Source organism: Leucopleurus acutus (assembly GCF_964270905.1).
Source record: "Leucopleurus acutus genome assembly, chromosome: 4".
Taxonomy (NCBI): domain Eukaryota; kingdom Metazoa; phylum Chordata; class Mammalia; order Artiodactyla; family Delphinidae; genus Leucopleurus; species Leucopleurus acutus.
The window spans coordinates 107,026,658-107,049,556 of NC_139146.1; the positions used below are offsets into that span (position 1 = coordinate 107,026,658).

The following is a 22,899-nucleotide window of genomic DNA, read 5'->3' on the forward strand; positions in this document are numbered from 1 at the left end:
AAAAGACAATTCAATAGTGATCTTATGAAATTAGTAAAATATGTTTATGATATATTCTTAACCTCTAGAAAGAAAAAAATATAAGTAAAAAGTAAATATATTCTTGGGAATTAAGCCAGAGTAAGTTGGGGAATAAAAGTGGTACTTTAAAAAAAAATTTTTTTTTAATTTTATTTTGATTCTTTTCTCTCTCTCTTTTTTTAAAATTAATTTATTAATTTATTTTTGGCTGCGTTGGGTCTTCGTTGTTGTGCGCGGGCTTCCTCTAGTTGCAGAGAGAGGGGGCTACTCTTCGTTGTGGTGCATGGGCTTCTCATTGCGGTGGCTTCTCTTGCTGAGGAGCACAGGCTCTAGGCGCGCGGGCTTCAGTGGTTGTGGCTCACCGGCTCTAGAGCACAGGCTCAGCAGTTGTGGTGCATGGGCTTAGTTGCTCTATGGCATGTTGGATCTTCCTGGACCAGGGCTTGAACCTGTGTCCCCTGCATTGGCAGGCGGATTCTTAACCACTGTGCCACCAGGGAAGCCCAAAAGTGGTACTTTTAGTATTCAAGGTTTATCAGCATTGGTGAAGAAATTAATAGAATTTTATAACTGGAGGAAATTTATATGACTCTAGTTACAATAAATGAAATTGAATTGAAAATATACACTAAATGCCTAGGCTTTGATTAAGGAAAAACAGAGCAGTATTTTTATTGTAATATTTGATAGTATCTTATTGTAATTTGAAACATATCATGGGATTTATAAATTGAGCTGCCACCCACTAACTTTTAGGAACCTAAAGTATTTTACTGAGATGTCTTAAAACCTTACTGTGACAGCAGTTCTGTAAGAGCAGTATTATTAGAGTATGGTTATCCTCCTGGACCCAGAGAGTTTAGTTACTAAAGAGATAAAGTGATTTGTTTGCTTTATTGATGAGAGTCGTCTAACCTATAAGATAGTTCTATGACACTTTAAGGAAAATATTCAGAATAAGTTTCCAATATATGTGTACATCCTTTTTTTGGGCACTTGTTTGTGCCTTTTTGTACCATTTATTTGAGAGCTCATTTTCTAATTTTAGAAATCTAAGGAAGGTAGTGTAGAGCTTCTGTACTACATGAGATTGTGACTTTTAAGTATAAAACCAGATCATTGTTTTCTGTCTGTATTTTCTCTGTCTCAATTATCAGAACTGAGTGTCTGTACTATTGAAATGTCTAGAACTTCAGGAACTTATAAAATTTCACAGACATTTTGAAGTTATAGCCAGAAAAAAATTGCTTTGAACTGAAGTGTTTGAACATTCCCGTAGAACATAGAATTCTGCCTTTAAAATATAGCAGTTGACTGAAGTATTGGATTACAATTTTTTTCTTATTTATAGTAATCTTTCCAAGTGGCACTTGATGAAGTGAATAGGATTTGAGGCTAGATAGGTAATTTCCATTCACTGACAGTGATTAAGTAAACATTACGGGTACATAAAAGAGTGAAGGGGATTTGTTGATAAGATTGGCATCTTAATGGCCTTTTTCCTTCAGTTTACTTGCCAGATGAAGATAAATGGTAGAAGATGGGAATTACAAATTCAACAACTAGTCTCATAGCCAGAAACCAGAGGCTGGTTTTGAACATTCTGCTGCTAGAGAGTGATAGCTTAAAGGAGATACAACGTTCAGAGTTTTGGAAAAAGTGGGTGGATGGCTTATAGTTAATTTTTGTGGCACAGAATCTTGAGGCCATATCTTCATTTGTGGAAGAAAACTAACAATTACTAAATGTCTACTTTATGGTAGACACGATTTTGTTTTTTAGCACTCTGCAGTAAACTGAAATTTAAAGGTAGGAAACTGAGATTCAGGGAAGTTAAGTAACTCAACTATTAAGTATAGAGTTGGGATTCAAAGCCATAGGTTACCCACTGTTCATGTGGAGGACAACCTGATTAAAAATGGGCAGAAGACCTAAATAGACATTTTCCCAAAGAAGACATACAGATGGCCAACAGGCACATGAAAAGATGCTCAGCATCACTATTCATCAGAGAAATACAAATCAGAACCACAATGAGATATCACCTCATACCTGTCAGAATGGCTCTCATCAAAAAGATCACAAATAACAAATGTTGGTAAGGATGTGGAGAAAAGGAAACCCTACAGTGCACTCTTGGTGGGGATGTAAGTTGGTGCAGCCACTATGGAAAACGATATGGAGGTTTCCCTAAAATTAAAACTAGAAATACCATATGATCCAGCAATTCTACTGCTGGATGTATATTTTAAGAAAATGAAAACATTAATTTGAAAAAATACATGCACCCCAGTGTTCATAGCAGCATATGGAAGCTAATAGCCAAGATATGGAAGCAACCTAAGTGTACATCAACAGATGAATGGATAAAGAAGATGTGGTGTACACACACACACACACACACACACACACACAATGGAATATTACTGAGCCATAAAAAAGAATGAAATTTGCCATTTGCAACAACATGGATGAACCTGGAGGGTATTATGCTTAGGGAAATAAATCAGAGAAAGACAAATATTTTATGTTATCACTTATATGTGGAATCTAAAAAAAAAAAGAAGAATGAATATAACAAAACAGAAACAGACTCACAGATACAGAATAAACTAGTAGTTACCAGTAGGGAGAGGGTAGGTGGGAGGGGTAAGATAGGGGTAAGGAATTAAGAGGTACAAACCTCTATGTATAAAAGAAATCAGTTACAAAGGTATATTGTACAGGGACTATAGCCAATATTTTATAATAACTTTAAATGGAGTGTAATCTTTAAAAATATTGAATCACTATGTTGTACACCTGAAACTGATAAAATATTGTAAATCAATTATACTTCAATTTTAAAAAGAAAAGAAAAGATAGAAAGAACACCAGTCTTTCTAAAGCTTTTATGTGGAAAGGAGAAAATACTAGTGTTATGAGTTCTGTGTGGACATATAAGAAAGGAAACCAGGTCATCTAACTTACGAACTTAGATGTAAAAATCCTAATAAAAATATTAGCAGATTGAATCTAGCAATACTTAAAAAAATTATAACACATCATGACTAAATTGTTCTTATTCCTAGAATACAAGGTTGGCTTAACACTTGCAAATCAGTTGTAATTCACCGCATTAGCCAAAATAAAGGAAGAGGAAGAAATCGTATGATCATCTTGGTATAAGCAGAAAAAACATTTGGTAAAATTTAAAATCAATTCGTAATAAACTTATGAAGTAAAAGTTGAGAACTTTTTTCTGATAAAGCATATCTACAAAAAAGATAAAGCAAACATAATATTTGATCATGAAATGTTGAAGTATTTTCTCATATTAAGAATGAGTTAAGGTTAGCCACCATCACCACTTTCCTGGAGTCTTAGCCAATGCCGTAAGGCAGGAAAAAGAATAAAAGATAATAATAACTGGAAAGGAAGAAACAACATTTATGTTCATAGCCAGCATGAATGAATGTTGAAAAACCAAAAGACCATGATTTTATTACTACACCATCACTATTATTATGAATAGGTAAATTTAATAAACTTGTTGGCTTTGAGGTCAATATAAAAAAATTATGAGTAGAATAAAAATTATAAAAAAACAAGGAATAACAGTTTTCCAGTGAAACATATAGAAAACTATTCCTTTATGACTGGTGCTTTCTGTGCTCTTCTTAAGAAATATTTGCATGCCAAAGTTCATGGACATATTTTTCTATGCTCTTTTAAACTTTATTGTCTTGCCTTTCACATTTAGATGTATGATCCACTTGGAATTGCTTTTCAGGTATTGTGTGAGTGAAGAGTCAAGTTTTATTCTTTTCCATAGAGATAACCAATAGACTCAGGAACTGTCTCACATTTTATTACAGTGTTGCCTTTTTCTAAGTGATCTATAGAAGTTCTTTATATATTCTGAATATAAGATCTTTATTGATTATATGTGTTGCAAATAATTTCTCCCACTCTTGCTTGCCTTTTTATTCTCTTAAGGGAGTCACTTAATAAACAGAAGCTCCTAAATTCAGTGAGGCAAATATTGTTTGTTTGTATTCTTTTCACCTGTTCTTTGTTGAGGAAAGAACACTGATAGAGCTGAGATTCTGCTGGAATAAAAGATTGTTTGAGTAAAACTAAAATTTAACCTTTTACTTATAACTGATGTTTGCTTTGCAGCTGTAGATTTCTTCAATCAGATCAACATGCTTTATGGAACAATCACAGATTTTTGTACAGAAGAAAGTTGTCCAGTGATGTCAGCTGGCCCAAAGTAAGACATGATTCATGATCAGTTCTCATTTTTACTTTATCATACAGTTCTTAGATAAGAAGAAAATTTTTGACCTTATAATTTCTGTATTTAGCATCTCCTTCAGTGATTTACCAATGACTAATATTTTGAGTCCAGATTCCTTAGCCTGAGCTTTATAGTCCTCCCTATTGTATTGTCCTCCATCCTGCCTTTTTTCTGTTTGCTTATGCCTCTCTATCCAAATATTTTTTTAAAATCGAAATATAGTTGATGTACAATATTATGTTAGTTTCAGGTGTATTGCATAGTGATTTGACATTTCCATACATTATGAAATGATCATCATGATAAGTCTACTAACCATCTGTTCCCATACAAAGTTATTACAGTGTTATTGACCATACTCCTTATGTTGAATATTATATTCCCATGACTTATTTATTTTATAATTGGAGGTTTGTATCTTTAAATATCTTTCACCTATTTTGCTCTATTCCCACCCCGCTCCCCTCTGGCAACCACCCCTCTGTGTGCTGTATCTGTGTTTGTTTTCTAGATTTCACATGTAAATGAGATCATATGGTGTTTGTTTTATTCTGCCTGACTTATTTTACTTAGTGTAATACCCTCTAGATCCATCCGTGTTGTCGCAAAGGGCAAGATTTCTTTCCCTTTTTTATGGCTAAGTAATATTCCGTTGTGTGTGTGTGTGTGTGTGTGTGTGTATGTGTGTGTGTGTGTACACACACACACACACACACACACACACCCCCCACATCTTCTTCATTCATCTGTTGATGGACACTTAAATTACTTTCATATTTTAGGTACTGAAAATAATGCTGCAATGAAAAACGTGTTGCATATGTCTTTTCAAATTAATGTTTTTGTTTTCTTTGGGTAAATACCCAGAAAAGAAATTGCTGGATCTTATGGCAGTTCTATTTTAAATATTTTGAAGAACCTCTATACTTTTCTCCATACTGGGTGCACCAATTTGCAATTCCACCAACAGTGCATGAGGGTTCCCTTTTGGTCACATCCTTGCCAATACTTGTTATTTGTTGTCTTTTTGATAATAGCCATTCTAACAGGTGTGAGAAGTATCTCATTGTGGTTTTAATTTGCATTTCCTTCATGATTGGTGAGGTTGAGCATCTTTTCATGTGTCTCTTGGCCATGTGTATGTCTTTGGGAAAAATGTCTATTCAGATCCTCTGCCCGTTTTTTAATTGGGTTGTTTATTTATTTTTGATGTAGAACTGTATGAGTTCTTTGTATATTTTGTATATTAACCCCTTATTGGATATATCACTTGCAAATATCTTCTCCCATTCAGTAGGCTACCTTTTCATTTTGTTGATAGTTTCCATACTGTGCAAAACCTTTTTAGTTTAATGTGGTACCATTTATTTATTTTTGCTTTTATTTCCCTTGCCTGAGAAGACAGATCCAAAAAATATTGCTAAGACTGATTTCAAAGAGTTTTCTCCTAGAAATTTTATGGTTTCAGTTCTTACATTTAAATCTTTAATTTATTTTTATTTTATTTTATTTATTTATTTTTAAAAATATTTGTTATTTGGCTGCTCCAGGTCTTAGTTGTGGCATGCGGGATCTTTGTTGCAGCATGCAGGATCTTTAGTTGTGGCCTGTGGAATCTTTTACTTGTGGCATATGGGCTCTTCGTTGTGGCATGCGGGATCTAGTTCCCTGACCAGGACTTGAACCCGGGCCCCCTGCATTGGGAGTGTGGAGTCTTAACCACTGGACCACCAGGGAAGTCCCTCATTTTTATTTTAGCTTATGTTTGTACATGGTGTGAGAAAGTAGTCCAGTTTTATTCTTTTACATATAGCTCTCCAGTTTTCCCAACATCATTTATTGAAAGGGCTGTCTCTTTTCCCCTGTTGTATATTTTTGCTTCCTTTGCAGATTAATTGACCGTTTAAGTGTAAGTTTGTTTCTGGGCTGTCTATATTCTATTCCATTAATCTGTGTTTCTCCTTTTGTGCTTGTACTATACTGTTTTGATTACTATAGCTTTGTAGTATAGCTATAGTATACTATATGTATGTTTGAAATAGGCAGTGTGATACCTTCAGCTTTGTTCTTCTTTCTCAAGATTGCTTTGGCTATTTGGAGTCTTTTATGTTTCTGTACAAATTTCAGAATTAATGTGTTCTAGTTCTGTGAGAAATGCCACTTTATTTTGATAAAGATTGCCTTGAATCTGTAGATGGCCATGGGTAGTATGGTCATTTTAAAAATAATAATTCTTCCAGTCTGTGAGCATGTTATATCTTTCCATATGTTTGTGTGTTTTTCCATTTCTCTCATAAATATCTTAAAGTTTTCAGAGTACAAGTCTTGTACTTTTTTGGTTAGATTTATTCCTAGGTATTTTATTCTTTTTGATGCAGTTGTAAATGGGATTGTTTAAATTTATCTTTCTGATAGTTCACTATTAGTGTGTTGAAATGCAACAGGTTTCTGTGTATTAATTTTGTATCCTGCAACTTTATTGAATTCATTGATGATCTCTAGTAATTTTCTGGTAGCATCCTTAGGATTTTCTATGTATAGTATCATGTTATCTGCAATGACAGTGACAGTTTTACTTCTCCTTTCCAATCTGGATTCATTTTATTTCCTTTTTTTGTCTGTTTTGGCTAGGACTTCCAATACTATGTTGAATAAAAATGGTGAGAGTGGGCATCTTTGTCTTGTTCCTGATCTTACAGGAAATGCTTTCAGCTTTTCACCATTGAGTATAATGTTGGCTGTGGGTTTGTCATATATGGCCTTATTATGTTGAGTATGTTCCCTCTAAGCCCACTGTTTTGAGAGTTTTTGTTAATCATAAATGGATGTTGAATTTTGTCAAAGGCTTTTTTCTGTATCTGTTGAGATGATAATATGATTTTTATTTTTCAGTTTGTTAATGTGGTGTATCATGTTGATTGACTTGTAGATATTGACCATCCTTGCATCCCTGGGATAAGTCCTGCTTGATCATGGTTTATGATCCTTTTAAAGTATTGTTGGATTTGGTTTGCTAATATTCTGTTGAGGATTTTTGCACCTATGTTCATTGGTGATATCGGCCTGAAATTTTCTTTTTATGTGGTGATTTGTCTGATTTTGGTCAAAGTGATGCTGGCCTCATAGAATGAGTTCAGAAGTTTTCCTTCCTCTTCAATTTTTTGGGAATAGTTTGAGAAACATAGGTAATATAACTCTTTAAATGTTTGGTAGAAGGTAATATAACTCTTTAAATGTTTGGTAGAATTCACCTGTGAAGCTGTTCGGTCCTTGACTTTTGTTTGTTATGAGTTTTTGGGTTTTTTTAAAATTACTGATTCAGTTTCATTATTGGTAATCCATCTGTTCATATTTTCAATTTTTTCCCGATTCAGTTTTGGGAGATTGCATGTTTCTAGGAATGTATCCATTTCCTCTAGGTTGTCCATTTGACTGGCTATAATTGTTTGTAGTAATCTCTTATGATCATTTGTACTTCTGTGGTATTGTTTGTAACTTCTCTTCTTTCATTTCTGATATTATTTGTTTGGTTTTATCAATTTTGTTTATTTTTTCTGAGAGCCAGCTCTTAGTTTCATTGGTCTTTTCTATTTATTTTATTATTATTATTAGTTTCTATTTCATTTAATTATGCTCTATTCCTCATGATTTCTTCCCTTCTAACTTTGGGTTTTGTTTGTTCCATTTTTCTAGTTACTTTAGGTATAAGCTTAGATTGTTTATTTGAGATTTTTCTTATTTCCTGAGGTAGGCTTGTATTACTATAAAATTCCTTCTTAGAAATGCTTTTGCTGCATCCCATGTATTTTGGATCATTATGTTTTTGTCTTCATTTGTCTCCAGGTATTTTTTGATTTCCTCTTTGATTTCTTCAGGGACCCATTGGTTACTGGGTAGCATGTTGTTTAGACCCCACCTGTTAGTATTTTTTGCACTTTTTTTCTTGAAGTGGTTTCTCAGTTACTATTTATTATCGTTATTAACCAAGAAATGAACATTTTGGAATTTGTAGTTTATAAGTTCATACCATGATGACAGAAATAAATTTCAAAGACAATGGTCTGTCAAAGGTGGAATAAAAAAAGCAGTGGGTGCAAAATAGAGTTAGAATATGAAGTCATCATTAAGTATAAACGTGACAAAAGAAAAGGAAAGAATCAGGGAATCATAGTTATAAACTCTAGAAGTATAAGCAATATGCAGTTGTTTTATTTTTCAAAAAACCTTAGGACATTGAATATTAGTATTGTTTATAAAGCTTCAGGATATTGAAAATGATTTTTTGGTTTACTGTGCCTGCTTTTGACTTCTGCATTTAAAAATGAATAGGGAACACCTGAGAATCATTAACAAAATGAAAAACATGATTGTGAGAGAAATGCAAAAACATTGAGGCTTCATAACATAAGGGAAAAAACATGGATGAGTTCCTGTCTTTAAATGAAGACTAAGTAAGGATGGCCAGAAGTCCTACCATTCATGTTCTCTGTCTCCTAAGAGGCTCAAACAAGAAGAGGCTTAAGTCACACTTGAGACTTTTGTTTTATGTTAGGAAGAATATCTTGACTGTGAAAGTGATTAAATAGTAGAACAGGATGCCAAGAAGTGTTGGGGAATCTCCTCTTGGAGACCTTCAAAGTAGACTTGACATTCATCCCTGTTTCCCAGGGTTGGTATGCTGTCAGAATATTTATTCAGGTGTATCCTGTTTAAGATTTACTGTTCAAGTGTAAGTAACTATGATTAAATAGAAAGCATCCTTGTTATCCTATCTCAAGATACTTTTCATTGTTTAAAATACCCTGTAGTATTTTTCCATTATATTTTCTTCCAGCTCCTTTGCTAGGCTTAATCACCTATCATTACGTTAGTCCAAACTCTGGGACAAGATTATAAAAACACAATTGATTCAAAGAGAGAAGCTAAGTGGCAGAGGTAACCTTCAGAAACTAAAAAACTAAATGCTAGTTCAGTTTAGATAATTTTGTACATGGAGTTTCAGCTGCATGCTTATTCCTTGTCTTAAAAATCAGGTTGTGTGGGCTTCCCTGGTGGCGCAGTGGTTGGGAGTCTGCCTGCCGATGCAGGGGACACGGGTTCGTGCCTCGGTCTGGGAAGATCCCACATGCCGCGGAGCGGGTGGGCCCGTGAGCCATGGCCGCTGAGCCTGCGCGTCCGGAGCCTGTGTTCCGCAATGGGAGAGGCCACGGCAGTGAGAGGCCTGCGTACCGCAAAAAAAAAAAAAAAAAATCAGGTTGTGGTTGTATGTGTGTGTGTTTGTTTAATTAACTCCATTAGCATTCTGTTGTACTGTTTTTACATACTAATTTACAAGTCTGTCTTTCTACTAGTCTTTTTCTTTGAGAACAGGGAAAGTGTCTTTCATTTTAGTGTCCGTTGTTCAAGAACAGTATTCCTTGACACAGTATTACTCACATGGTAGGTGCACATTAAATGTTTATTATACCAAAGGCTAGTGTCTGGTTAATACCTAGATACTATAGGCATCTTTATTTGGGTTGCCAATTTTCCTCAAAGGCATGTTTAGCTCCTCAGCCAAATGTACTCAAATATTGAATCATTCTCTTTTTCATTAATCTTACTTAGGTGCTTCCATGTCATTCTCTAGTCTTAACCCAAAATGTAAAGCCCCAAGTTAAAAAGAATTGTACTGTGTAAGGAGAAACGGTTTTTGAGGAAGAAAACAATAATCATAAAGATTAAAGATGGTCATCATAGAAGTGGGAAGTAAACTTAGGGTTTCTACTATAGCAGTTTATACTATGTGTGATTCTAAAATATAACTGCTATGTATGAAGGAAAGCTCACAAAAAATGGGTTTGGTGGGATCTGCTTAGTTTGTATCCTGATAAATGCAAAATAGTCCAATAGCAATTTTAAAATGCTAAATTTAAGTGCCAAATGCAAAAAATCTTTTTTTGGAGGAAGAGATTAAAATACATCCTGAATACATTCCTAATAAACATATATATGTAATATAAAAACTTGCACATTATATATAGGTATACACTGATGTTCTGTGTACTTTTTATCTTTCCAATACAGATATGAGTATCATTGGGCAGATGGAACAAACATAAAGAAGCCTATTAAGTGCTCTGCACCAAAGTACATTGATTACCTGATGACTTGGGTTCAGGACCAGTTGGATGATGAGACATTATTTCCATCAAAAATTGGTATAATTGTTTAACTGGGATCCATCATGATTTATCTAATTTCATGCGTTTCTAGGGCTTATTGCCTCTCTATTCCAGGAACCATGTTAAATTACCATACCTATCAAAATATTGCTAATCTTATGTACTTGAAAGTGTCTATCTTTTTCATACCAAGTTTATCATGAACATTAGGTAAACCTCCCTATAATTTTAAACAGTAAGAAGATCGGTATATCTTGGATAGTAACAAATCTGGCCTGTGTTAGGGAAAAAAGAGACTGGTCATTGGGTAAGCAGCCAGTATCATCTGCTGCAGTCATATCCATTTCTTGTTTAGGAAGGGAGTTTATATGACTTCAAAACAGTTTTACCTTATATTTGTGGCAAAGAGGGCATTTGTATTCATGACCCACGTGTGAACCTTGCAGGCTGTGAAATCAGGCTAGGTGAGAAGAAAACAAGATTTGACAGGTTGGCCTGTTATCAACTGAGTGACTTTTATATATGCTGACCTTTTAAAGGGCTGACCTTTCAAGTGGAAATTATTTACATTTAGACAGTTCATATGACTTTACTGTGTCAAATTCCTTACAACTGTGTTTTCTGAAAAAATTAAGAATTTGCTCTTTTCAACTTTTTGACTGTATTTTATGCTTTTTTAGTTTTGGGGAGAAGGATATAGTGGAGGAGACAGCAATGTAAATAGTTGCTGTTGTTATGGCTTGTTTTAAACACATTCATTGAATGCTTTAACTACTTTGGAGCCTTTGTAATGAAAGGTCTATTTTACAAGACTGCATTACTTATATACATAGTAATGGTTTGGGATAAGTGCCCTCATCTTATCTTTTATCTTCATAATATAATTTTTAACTTTTAACCCAATTTCAGGCTTCTAGAAAATTTGTAAGAATTGTGCAAACAATCCCTGTGTATCCTTCTTCCAGATTTTTTAGTTGCCAACATTTTAACACATTTGCTTTCTCTCTCTCTCTCCCTCCTTCCCCACTCCACATTCTTTTCTTTTTCCTGAACTGTTTGAGAGTAAGTTGCAATTATGATGGACCTTTATCTGTATGTGCTTCAATGTGTATTTCCTTAGAAAAATCACAGTATAACTGTCAGAATCAGGAAATTAACACCAGTGCAATACTACTGTCTAATTTACAAATCTTATTCAGATTTTTCAAAATTTCCCAATAATATCCTTTAGAGCAAAAGAAAATCTTTGACGTTTGTTTTCATTCAGTGTCATGTCTCTTTAGCCCCCTTTAATGTGGAATATGTGTATTTCTCAGGCTTTTTTGGTCTTTTCATGACACTGACATTTTTGAAGTGTGTAATGTAAGCATACTATTTTATATAGTGTCCCTTCATTTTGGGAGACACTTATGTACCCCAAAATGTCTTATGTTTTCTTGTGATCTATAATGTTTTATAATGTGATCTATAATGTGATCTATAATATTTTTAAATGGGCAGTAGGCAATGTGATGACATTGAACCCAGTAGTACCAGTATTTGCCTTGTGTCATTTGCCTTGTGTAAATCTGGATCATTTAGCCACTTTAACAAAGGATGTAGACTTTTGTATTTTTCTAGTTTTGTATTTAATGCTGTAAAAGTGCTCTAATTCATAAAACAAGTCTAATTGAGCAGAGACTGCAGCTAATTTCAGGGTAAATGTAGACCTGGTGTAGTAATGAAATAATTTCCATAGAAAAAAATCTGAAAATGTATTGCAGGCATTTTAAACAAAACTAAACATAGTGATACATTATTTGTGTTCAGCATAAGAAACCTGAGGATCTGAATATGCATTTTAGCTCCATTACCATCTTAGACATTTGTTTCATTTTGGTAAAGTGGTGGTATATTAGAGGCCTAAAGGGCTAAACTGAAGACAAATTCTTACTCCATAGAAGCATTGAAGTTTATTTTCATTCATGATACTTTGAGAACTTTTGAAAAGTACAATGGGTATTTTAAGTAGTAATTCATAAATACTTATTATTTTCAGCCTTGTCTTGGTAATTTATATTGCCATTTGCTGATAATGCCTTGTTCTCTTCTTGTTAATAGAGGGGGTTGTTTATCTATTTACTAGGTGTCCCGTTTCCGAAGAATTTCATGTCTGTGGCAAAAACTATACTCAAACGCCTCTTTAGGGTTTATGCTCACATTTATCATCAGCATTTTGACCCTGTGATCCAGCTGCAGGAGGAAGCGCATCTCAATACATCTTTCAAGCACTTTATTTTTTTTGTCCAGGTAAGTTGGATTAGGAGATCTTTTTCGCTCAGAAAAAGCAGTTATCTACAGAGTTACGAGGTGAATACTACATCCATACTGTCAGGATAAAATTTGCTATATCTCTCTAGTCTTCATCCTCTTTTTTTTTTTTTGTGGTACGCGGGCCTCTCCCATTGCGGAGCACAGGCTCAGGACGCGCAGGCTCAGCGGCCATGGCTCACGGGCCCAGCCGCTCCGTGGCATGTGGGATCTTCCCGGACCAGGACACGAACCCATGTCCCCTGCATCGGCAGGCGGACTCTCAACCACTGCGCCACCAGGGGAGCCAGGTCCATTAACTTTTGATCTGAATCCTTAGTTGACCTCCTCTTCCTTCTCTCTTTATTTCTCAGAGAATGGGCCTTAGAGATGTAGACTAAAAGGAGTGAGGCTATTCTTGTCCTGCTATAATAATTAGAGAACTAAAAGGTAGGAGTGAAAAAGAGGTGGAAATGCAGAAGCTGAGCAGCTGTTTTTTGGTGGAGTTTGGAGAAGGGAGATGGTAGGCAGGAGAAGTCCAAAGCTTGAATCTGTGTTGTTTTTGTATATCTGTGGGCATAAACTTATAAATACCTTTCCCATGCCCCATCTCCACAAAGAAAAATGTGTTTATTTTCCCTCTATACACACTCCTCATAATGGGGATACACATTTTGTATCTTAATTTCACCTATATAAACAAATTTTAGGAGATAGTAACTTGCCAAAACTGTTGCCCTGAGCAATTATTTTACTATGGTATCCCATCTATAGACACCAATAGAAACAAAATGTTATCCTAAAATTTGCATCTGTGCTTTGGTTTAGGCAGAACATGATTGCTTGAGGTTTTAGTGGTTTGGGAGAGGATATTCTCCCACCAGAAGGTTTATTAGTTTTACCTTATTATATGATCTTAAAGTACACTGTATCTCCCAACTCCTAGCAAAATAGTAAGGGATTGATACGTTGCATTTACCACATCTGAGCCTAGTTACATCTCAGGACACTGTGACCTTCTTAAAGGCGGGTCCATTAGTTATACAGTATTACCGCTTCTTTGAGTGAGAGTGGCCTCTGCCCTGGGCCTCACAATTTAGAAGTTCTGCTCTGACCCTTGCCCATACTCCTGCATGGAGTGAGAAGTCCATAGGGCCAAGAACATACCTACATAGATCCCTTCTGGTATGTGCTTGGATACCTGAGATTCAGAACTCCCTACCCACATGGTCTCAAGTGTATTGCCAGGGTTTGCATGGATCTTTTCCTTTGGTCCGTACTTTTAAGGGAAGGTCATATCTCTGATAGCCAGACCTAAGGGATAGCCAGATGGCAGCTGTTGGTGAGTGTGTGTGGACATTGCCTTTATAAGCTTGTCAGGGTGTCCACACTCCTGCATGTGAGACCCATTGAAATACAGGATGGAGCTGTGGTTTGGTAGATCAGGGAGGTTTGCTGAGGGCCAGGGACTGGCTCTCCTCATGTCACTACTTTCCAATGTAGACTGGGAGTCTTAAGAATTCTAAATTTGAATCTGCTTTCCTGGCTACTATGGTGTGTTTGTTAAGGTAGGAGAATCGAACATATATAACAATATATTAGCTTAATGTAAAATACAGTAATTTAGTCATGTGATATATATCCATTTGTGCTATTGGTCCAGACTCCACAAGTCTTAGTGGTAGACTTGCTATTGAGTGCCCCTTAATGCCTTCCTAGTACTTACTGCAGTGCTTGGCACATGATGGATGCTAATAAATGAGTGAAATTGTGACCTCAGAATGCCCCACTGTGGCAGAATATCAAAAGATCAGAAGTATCAACAGCTTTTTTTTTTTTTTTGCGGTACGAGGGCCTCTCGCTGTTGTGGCCTCTCCCGTTGCGGAGCCTGACGCTCAGGCTCAGCGGCCATGGCTCACGGGCCTAGCCGCTCCACGAACAGCCACTTTTTATTAGCCTTATAATTTATAGTTCAGGGGAAATCTATTCATAATTGAATTTCAGAATGACAGTGGTAGAACTTCTAAAGAAGCACAATTTAAATCCAGGCTTTCTTATTTGTTCTTTACAGGATTTACTTATCATTTATGGACTCCACATTATTCATGTTATTCTCATACCACATTATATGGTAGCTTGCAGATATGTTAGTTAATAACATAAACTAACTTTTTTACTCTTCATATAATGCTGAAATTTGCCTGAGATTTTTTTTGATCCCTGCTTGGTTGACTATATCTAAATGGTGCCCTGGTTATTCCTTTTAACAGGAAGCAGCAACTCCCATTTATTGAGCGTTTACTTTGTGCCAGGGATTACATGAAGTGGTTAACATACAGTATCACATTTAGTCCCCATAATAATCTTATGAGGTAATTTACCCTAATATTATTACAGATGTAAAATATAATATCAGAAGTGGTTAAGTGAATTGCGTAAGACACAGAGGTAGGGAATAGAAAAAGTTTTCTTGAAAAAAAGATTTGACTTTTATTTACTTTAAAAGCTAATTTCCAACAAATGTTAATGGAAATCTGTTTTGGAATGAGATGTAAATAATGTTTCTGCTATTTCTTCTGCCTTTGTCATACATAGGAATTCAACCTTATTGACAGAAGAGAACTTGCACCACTCCAGGAACTGATCGAAAAACTCACCTCAAAGGACAGATAAAAGAATGCAGATGTGTGCAAATTATTCCTCAAATGAAGCTGTGTGGAGTGCATTTGGATTTTGTTTTATTTTTATCTTGGTTGTTTTTATGTTAGGTTTGGGGGGCTTGTTTGGGTTCCTTTTTCTTTATTCTGAATAAATGAAACCATATACTATGGCTAGAGGAAGGCAAGAACCATTCTCTATTCAGTTGATAGGGGTAAATTTTGTCTTAGTGGCATACAGTATTTTTTCTAACTTGGGGAATTTTTGATAATACTATATGTTGAAAGAAATGCTTATTGATTGGACTGCTGATGGATGGGGGTTCTCCGTTGTGTAAATTGTGGTTGATTTTTGAAGTCCCCAAAAGTCTTATGTTTTTAAGTGCCTTGGCAGGCTCATTTCTGAGGCGCAAAGCACAGACATAGAACTGAACAGGGCTTGAAACAATATTAGGATTACTACCCAGGGCACTTACTGATGCATGTTTCAAAATACCTATTGATAAAAGCCATAGTTTACCTAAATTGGTGATCTCCAGCTTTTACTACATTAAAGAAACACAGTTTGTAAAGGTGTGCATGTAGAGCATAAAAAATTAGTATTTCTTAATTATTTTTGATATTGATAGTAATTCTGTTCAACAGATGCTTAAAGTTCTACAAGCAGGTCTTTTCCATCTCTTGATATCTGTGATATTGAAACTTGAAGATGTTGAAATGTAATACCGGTTACATTTTGGCTTCTTTCTACATGTTAACTGCACTGTAGGTGTAAAAATTCAGGTTATATATAGGTTTGCCATCTTCAGAGATGATGCTGAACTGTGAGGTTTCTTAGCAATTGCCAAATGAGCCATAAATCTGCAGAATCCCCTTCTGCTTTGAAGAGGAGGTGATAGGAGTGTGTGTTTGTTTGCAGGGGGGTTAGTTTGAATGGTGCGTTATAGATGGGATTAAGTACAGGGAGTCAAGTTCAAGAAAGTCCTTTCTCAAAACTCTTGAATAGAATGGCATGAATATTTTAATCAATATCTTGTAAGCAAAGTCTTAGAGACTTCCTTTTAGGAATCAACTTCCATGAGAAGTTAAAAATAAATTACTAATTTTAGATATAGACATAAACATGGAATTTAAGGACTTTGGGGAAATTGATCACTTTACAGCATTTCCATTCAGTGAATGGAGCTGGTGTTTGTCATTTTAAAATGATACAGTACCTTCTTTACTTGTTATAGGCCCAACTTGAAACATTCTGACTTCTGATTTTTCCACTGTGAAAGGAAATCTTTCTTTGCAGTGATATCAGATAATGAAAGTGCTAAAGTAGTAATTAACTTTTACATTTTTTTTTTTTTTTTGCTATGACTTTCTGGTGAACTATTCCCATAAGTAAAAAGTTCAGAAACTTAGTTTTTTTGTTTTTTTTTTTTGCGGTATGCGGGCCTCTCACTGTTGCGGCCTCTCCCGTTGCGGAGCACAGGTTCTGGACGCGCAGGCTCAGCGGCCATGGCTCACGGGCCCAGCTGCTCCGCGGCACGTGGGATCTTCCCGGACCGGGGCATGAACCCATGTCCCCTGCATTGGCAGGCGGACTCTCAACCACTGCGCCACCAGGGAAGCCCCCAGAAACTTAGTTTTTAAAATAAATGTTAACATTTTTCACTTCAGTTTTACTCTTGCGAAATATCCTTTTTAGACTTCCAGTTTTAATTTTGTCATTTCTGGTAAATCTGTTTCCTTCAGTTAGAAATATATACTCTTCCTTTGTTAGGAATATATACCTTTTTCCTTGTAGAATAGAAGTCTTACTCTGAAATTGTATAGACTAAAAACAGTAGAAAAGAATCTAAAATGAAATCAGTTTGTTTTTGCCATTAACAAGTAGAATAGTGATACAATTTACTGCCATTACAATTATGATCAGTAGGAACTGCCTTTTTCTCATTTCTAGCAATCATTCTCCAAGTACCAACAGTAGAAAGTAACAGGAGAGCCTGGCAGAGGCAAGTATATTGGACATTCATTGGTCATACTTATTTATAAACTGCAATGAGAACTAGCTGATTTCCTTAAAACAAATCTTTTAGTATCCAAATATATAATATCAGCCACTGTGGGTTGATTCAGAAACAAAATCTGGCCTCTAGTGATTTGGGGTACCATCTATTTAGGAAGATGAAACATATGATTATTCAAATAGTCTTCCAATACTGCATTTGACTTCATATCAACCTAGTAATAAAGGGGTTGCAATAGCCAAGTGTGGAGAGACAAGTGAAACATTGTTTTTGCTCATTTAAGCCTTATACAGTAGTACACTGTACAAATGTTATTATAAATTAATGTTTAGTAGTCGGACTTACTTTTCCACTCTATGTAGATAGGAGTTTCTTATCACTGTGCCAGAATCTCAGGTGCCTGCTTCTGAGTATTCCTTTAAACAGAGGTATTGGGAAGTAAGGAAATATGTATGTGTATATATATGGTAACAAAGTAGAGACATTCTCCCAGGGAGAGGCCTGGCATTGTGCATGGTGTTACATGGCTGCAAATAGGGAAACACCAGAGCATGTGAGAAATAACTGACTTAATAAAAAGCTGCTTTGATTCGTTTGGTTCCCAGGAGCATTAGTAAGATGCCTTTTATAAAATAAGGATCAAATCTTGGTTTTACAACGTAGTTTGCTTATAAATGTCTATTGGATTCTTTCCAGATTTCTTAATTTGTAAATAACCAAGATAATGATTTCCCCCCCTGCTCTTCATACAGAGATATAAAGCAGAAGTTGGTTTTCTCATCTGCTGATGAAAGCATAAAATATAAAGTAGTAAGTTAACATAGTATTGTCACAAAGCTTTGGTTAAATGTTGATAGGAAGCAAGTTTTAGTAATTCTTTTAAATGACGGTGTAATGGTGGTGGAGAGAAATTAATAACAGAGTGAAAATCTTTCCATTAGCTGTAGGTGGTGCTACTGGCTTTCATTTACTGGCTTGATTATTCTGTTTTCCATAAAAACCATGGCACTAGGCTGCACTAAAACATTAAGTATGTGTTAGCTGGTAGAGGCTTTGGAGGTCAGTTTACCTTAAATTGAAAGATTTTAGATTGCTATCTCTTCCTACCTTTGTCATTTTTAAATGCTAAATGTTCAGCATAAAATTAAGTAGGAAAAGATATGTTTAGTGTATAATATGTCGCAGACTGAGGTACTGCCTGGCTTATCAGGAAAGATAAAGCACTACAATCTCTTATATTCAGGAATTACCGATAATGTGGATATTTATATTTTACATGTAAGCACCACACTGCATTTTATGTATTAGCATTTTCCTTGCTTAGGGGAAAATAGCAAAATGACAGATTTCTTTTATACCTTTGTGTACACCCTCTCTGAGAGAGTTTTTGATAACCACTGAAATGGTAAAATATGTGAGATAAAATTATTAAGTTGTAGGACTTCCTTTTAAGATAAATATGTCATACGTTGAACATCTCAAATGAGAGTTGATCTTCAGAGTAGTTTCTTTGGGAGCACTACTTATTCCAGCTATGCTGCAAAGGTGTAATGTTTCTAGAACACTTTCAGCGATGCCTTGAGAATTGGTTTGTGACTATGCAAGAAAATCTGTTTTATCATTTCAGTTGCACCGAAAACTTTTCTGGAAGCTTAATATGACCTATCTCATTCACCAAAACAACTCTACTTTGGCTGTTTTCTTAGAACTAAACTATTAAGGAAGTTCAAAAGAATATGCCATAGGCTCTGAATTTGCAGAAGAGAATGTTTTGAGCACTGATTTGTAGCATCATTTAATAAAAAAATAGTTTCCTGATGTCACTGCTTTGAAGTAGGCAGTATTGTTTGGATGTACAAGTTTTATTTTTTTAATTTAGTTTAATTACCTTACAGTTAAATATAATAGTTTAAAAAACCAAAGTCTTTTTCTTATTTTCTATTTTTGGTCCATTTTCCTGATAACTTTTGGATTATATCTTGAGTACTGTAGGGTAGTTTTGATTGAAGGTATATTAAAAATAAAAATGGATCCAATATTTAAGATAGAAGTAGCTTAAGGAAGCAGCAGGCTTTACCTCCATGCTTTTTTTTTTAAACTTATTTTCACGCAAATGAACAATTTGAATTTAAAGACTGGAGATCGTTGTAAAAAGAAATTGGAATACAGTTTATATATTAATTATGCTGAATTTAAGTCTGTGTGTCACAGTAAAATATTTCAAATTGTATAATCATTTCATATGTGATTTATAACTTTAACATTTTGAATGTCTTTTTAAAAGATATGAGACAAGAAGTATATTTGAAAATGTCACTGCATACCAAGAGGAAAACTTAACTTATTTTGAAACTTATCTGGGATATTAAAGAATATACCAATTCCTAGAAACACTATTCTAGATCTATGCGGACCGTTCCTAAAATGATTTAAATATCAGCATTTTGTCATAATATTAAGTTTCACCATAGGAATTACAGTTGTTGAGCTGTCAGTTTAATGGTATATGAGATAACTGTTTAGAGCTAAAGCTATTTCATGATTTAATGGAAAAGTTTAATTTTAAGATATAATAACAATTCTGACTGCAGACAATTTGAATTTTTGAGGCTCTCCTAATGGGCTAATTATAGAGAAAAATTCATTTTGAAGGTATAAAACTGTGCCCCATGTCTGCCACTTGTAGCTGAACTGATACTTAAATTTTGACAAAAGAGAGAAAATACAGATTAAAATACTGAGTACTCTCAGTTTTGCAAGTGTGATACAAATTTCCTTTTTTGCATATAATACTACACAATAGAAAAATTTGGATTAGAATCCTCAAAGATAGTGAAATCACTGGCCTTTCCAAACTTATGTTTACTTGTCATCTCCTTCTCCTTGGAGGTAAATTACTTCCTTACTGGTGTTGACTTTCCATATACTCCTCTCTCCCCTATCTCACAACACACACAGACACACACACACACAGACGAAAAACAAAACAGATTGATTATATAGGTCCTCACTGTTAGTGATTCTGAAGTGATTGCTGTCAATACATAGGTTGCACCTGAAGTGTTGGATGATACAATTTACATAAGCATTTTTGGTTGGTTTTGGTTGATAGCTTTCTTTAAACTACATCACTGAAGCTGAGATTACTAGAGATATAAATTTAAATCTTTTATTAATATTTAATTTCTGTTATATATTATTAAATTCTTATATGTGTGGGTGTTTCTTACAGGTTTGCAGGTTTTCATTTTGTTTACTTAATTGTGCAAGTTGTAAAATAGATTCTTGCATTTTCATTTTAAGAACACTTTTCTCCTTAAATTGTTCTGCAGAGATAACAGTTTTTAGGGGAAATAGTTTTTTACAGCCACTAAATTGCATTTGTTATTTTTATACATGCATACTAGGGTGGTAAGGACACTAATCTTGTGGGGAAAACTTAAATTTGTTTTATTTGAACTTTCCCTATACATTATTACTAAAAATTATCTAGGAATAGCATCACGAGATCTAGGTTGAGAGAGAATACAATAAACATGAGAATACTTAAAGTTTTAATAGAATCATTTCTGAGGACAAAACCAGAATACTGCCAGTGCCATAAATGGAAGCATGAGGCAGCATTCACACTGTGCAACTGTTGCAGAGAATGAGTAAGACAGGATCCTGCTCTAATGGAGATGGACAATTTCTCTCTATTAAAGTAGCTGAATCTAAAACATGAAATGCAACATGGGGGCTATATTGTAAACTGTGCCAAGATTACTCAAATTGTAGTTACTTTTGATCAGACTTCAACTGTTTTCTCGTTTTTGTTTTAAAAGGAGATACTGAGGGAATTCCCTGGCAGTTCAGTGGTTAAGACTTGGCGCTTTCACTGCTGGAGGCCCAAGTTCTATCCCTGGTCAGGGAACTAAGATCCCACAAACCATGTGGTGTGGTAAGAACTAAAAAATAAAAGGGGATACTGAATGTCGGAAAATCTGTAATATGTTTTAATTGAGAGATGTAAATAATGTATACAGACTTGTATGTCATGGGATTGGAAATATTTAAATTCTAGGGGTTTTTTTCTTTAAAGGAAGAAACTGAATGTCTATTTAAAAAAATAATAAATAGTTATGTTTGGCCATGAATCCTGACTTTGCATTACTGTTTATTTTTGCTGTAGGTGTTCCCACACTGTACAGATTCCTAGAGAAATATTGAAGGTATATGAAATATGTTGAACATTTAAAACTTGTTAGGCATTATTTTTTATAATGCTCACAACAACCCTGGAAGTTAGTGGCTCAGTGTCTTCTATACTAGAAAACTAAAGTTTAGAAATTATAGAAGTCATTGATTAGCGCTAGGGTGTGAAAACCCAAATATGCTTGACCTTGAGGCCAGTGGTTTTGTTTATTTTCTTTAAATATACTATTACCATGAGAATAATTAGCAAAATAATTATTTGTTCACTTTTCCATTAAGCTTTTATCTAATATTTTGTCTTCATTACAGACCATTAAAGAATAAACAGTATGGGAGAATCCTCATTTTACCCTGATACCTAAGTTCCAAAAGGAAATGTGTATTTTAGAGTATTCTTAGAGTATCATTATTTAGAGGTATTTATGTTTAGAGGAAATTGTGTTTAGACCATTAGGTTGAGAATATTTTGATGGTAGTAGCCATAGTTGCCCAGTGTCACTAATTGGTATTTGAGATGAAGACTAGGAGTAGAAAATGCTAGTCCATGCTGATGTGGACTGTGCCTGCATGCTTTAATAAAAAATACCTTGATAGGGCTTCCCTGGTGGCACAGTGGTTGAGAGTCCACCTGCCGATGATGGGGACACCGGTTCGTGCCCCGGTCCGGGAAGATCCCACATGCCGCGGAGCGGCTGGGCCCGTGAGCCATGGCCGCTGAGCCTGCGCGTCCAGAGCCTGTGTTCCACAGCGGGAGAGGCCACAACAGTGAGAGGCCCGCGTACAGCAAAAAAAAAAAAAAACCTTGTTATTATGCATATATAGTACGTACAAAGCATCTACTGTATGTAAAGAAATATACACACATAAAAATTAACTGTTTTACTAATTAGGTTCATTTGCTTCTACTGTACTGAATTTATATGGTTCTTTACTATATAATATTGTATGGAATGATGCATTTTGGTAACAAAGGTTCTAAATTATTTCTTTAATGCTTAAACAGCCATGCTTCATAGATACTGTTACGAACAGCATAATGATTACAGTGTCATGTTTTCTTGATGACTTAGGTTCACCTTTACAAGCATGCAGCAAAATATATGTTCCTTTGCTAATATAGGGCTGCTGGCTTGCTCCTATGCCCTGCTAGTATGTTATTTTGCTGTCACACTTCAGACTTGCTGGAAGCACTCTCCCAATCTTGCTGTTATGATGGCTTCTGCATCCTTCTGTTTTCTAGGTAGTAATGAAGGTTGCAAGTAGAAATTTATAAG

General features: G+C 35.1%; 1 protein-coding gene across 1 annotated transcript in view; it reads left to right on the forward strand.

Annotated features, from left to right (window-relative positions):
* MOB1B (MOB kinase activator 1B) overlaps window positions 1-21,561 on the forward strand; it is a 59,874-nt gene extending 38,313 nt beyond the window's left edge. The window contains exons 3-6 of the mRNA XM_082838388.1: window positions 4,183-4,276; window positions 10,370-10,503; window positions 12,593-12,756; window positions 15,352-21,561. Of these exons, the coding sequence (XP_082694514.1) occupies window positions 4,183-4,276; window positions 10,370-10,503; window positions 12,593-12,756; window positions 15,352-15,429 (470 nt within the window). The 3' untranslated portion in view covers window positions 15,430-21,561. The remainder of the gene's footprint in view (window positions 1-4,182; window positions 4,277-10,369; window positions 10,504-12,592; window positions 12,757-15,351) is intronic.
* The last annotated feature ends 1,338 nt before the right edge of the window (window positions 21,562-22,899 follow it).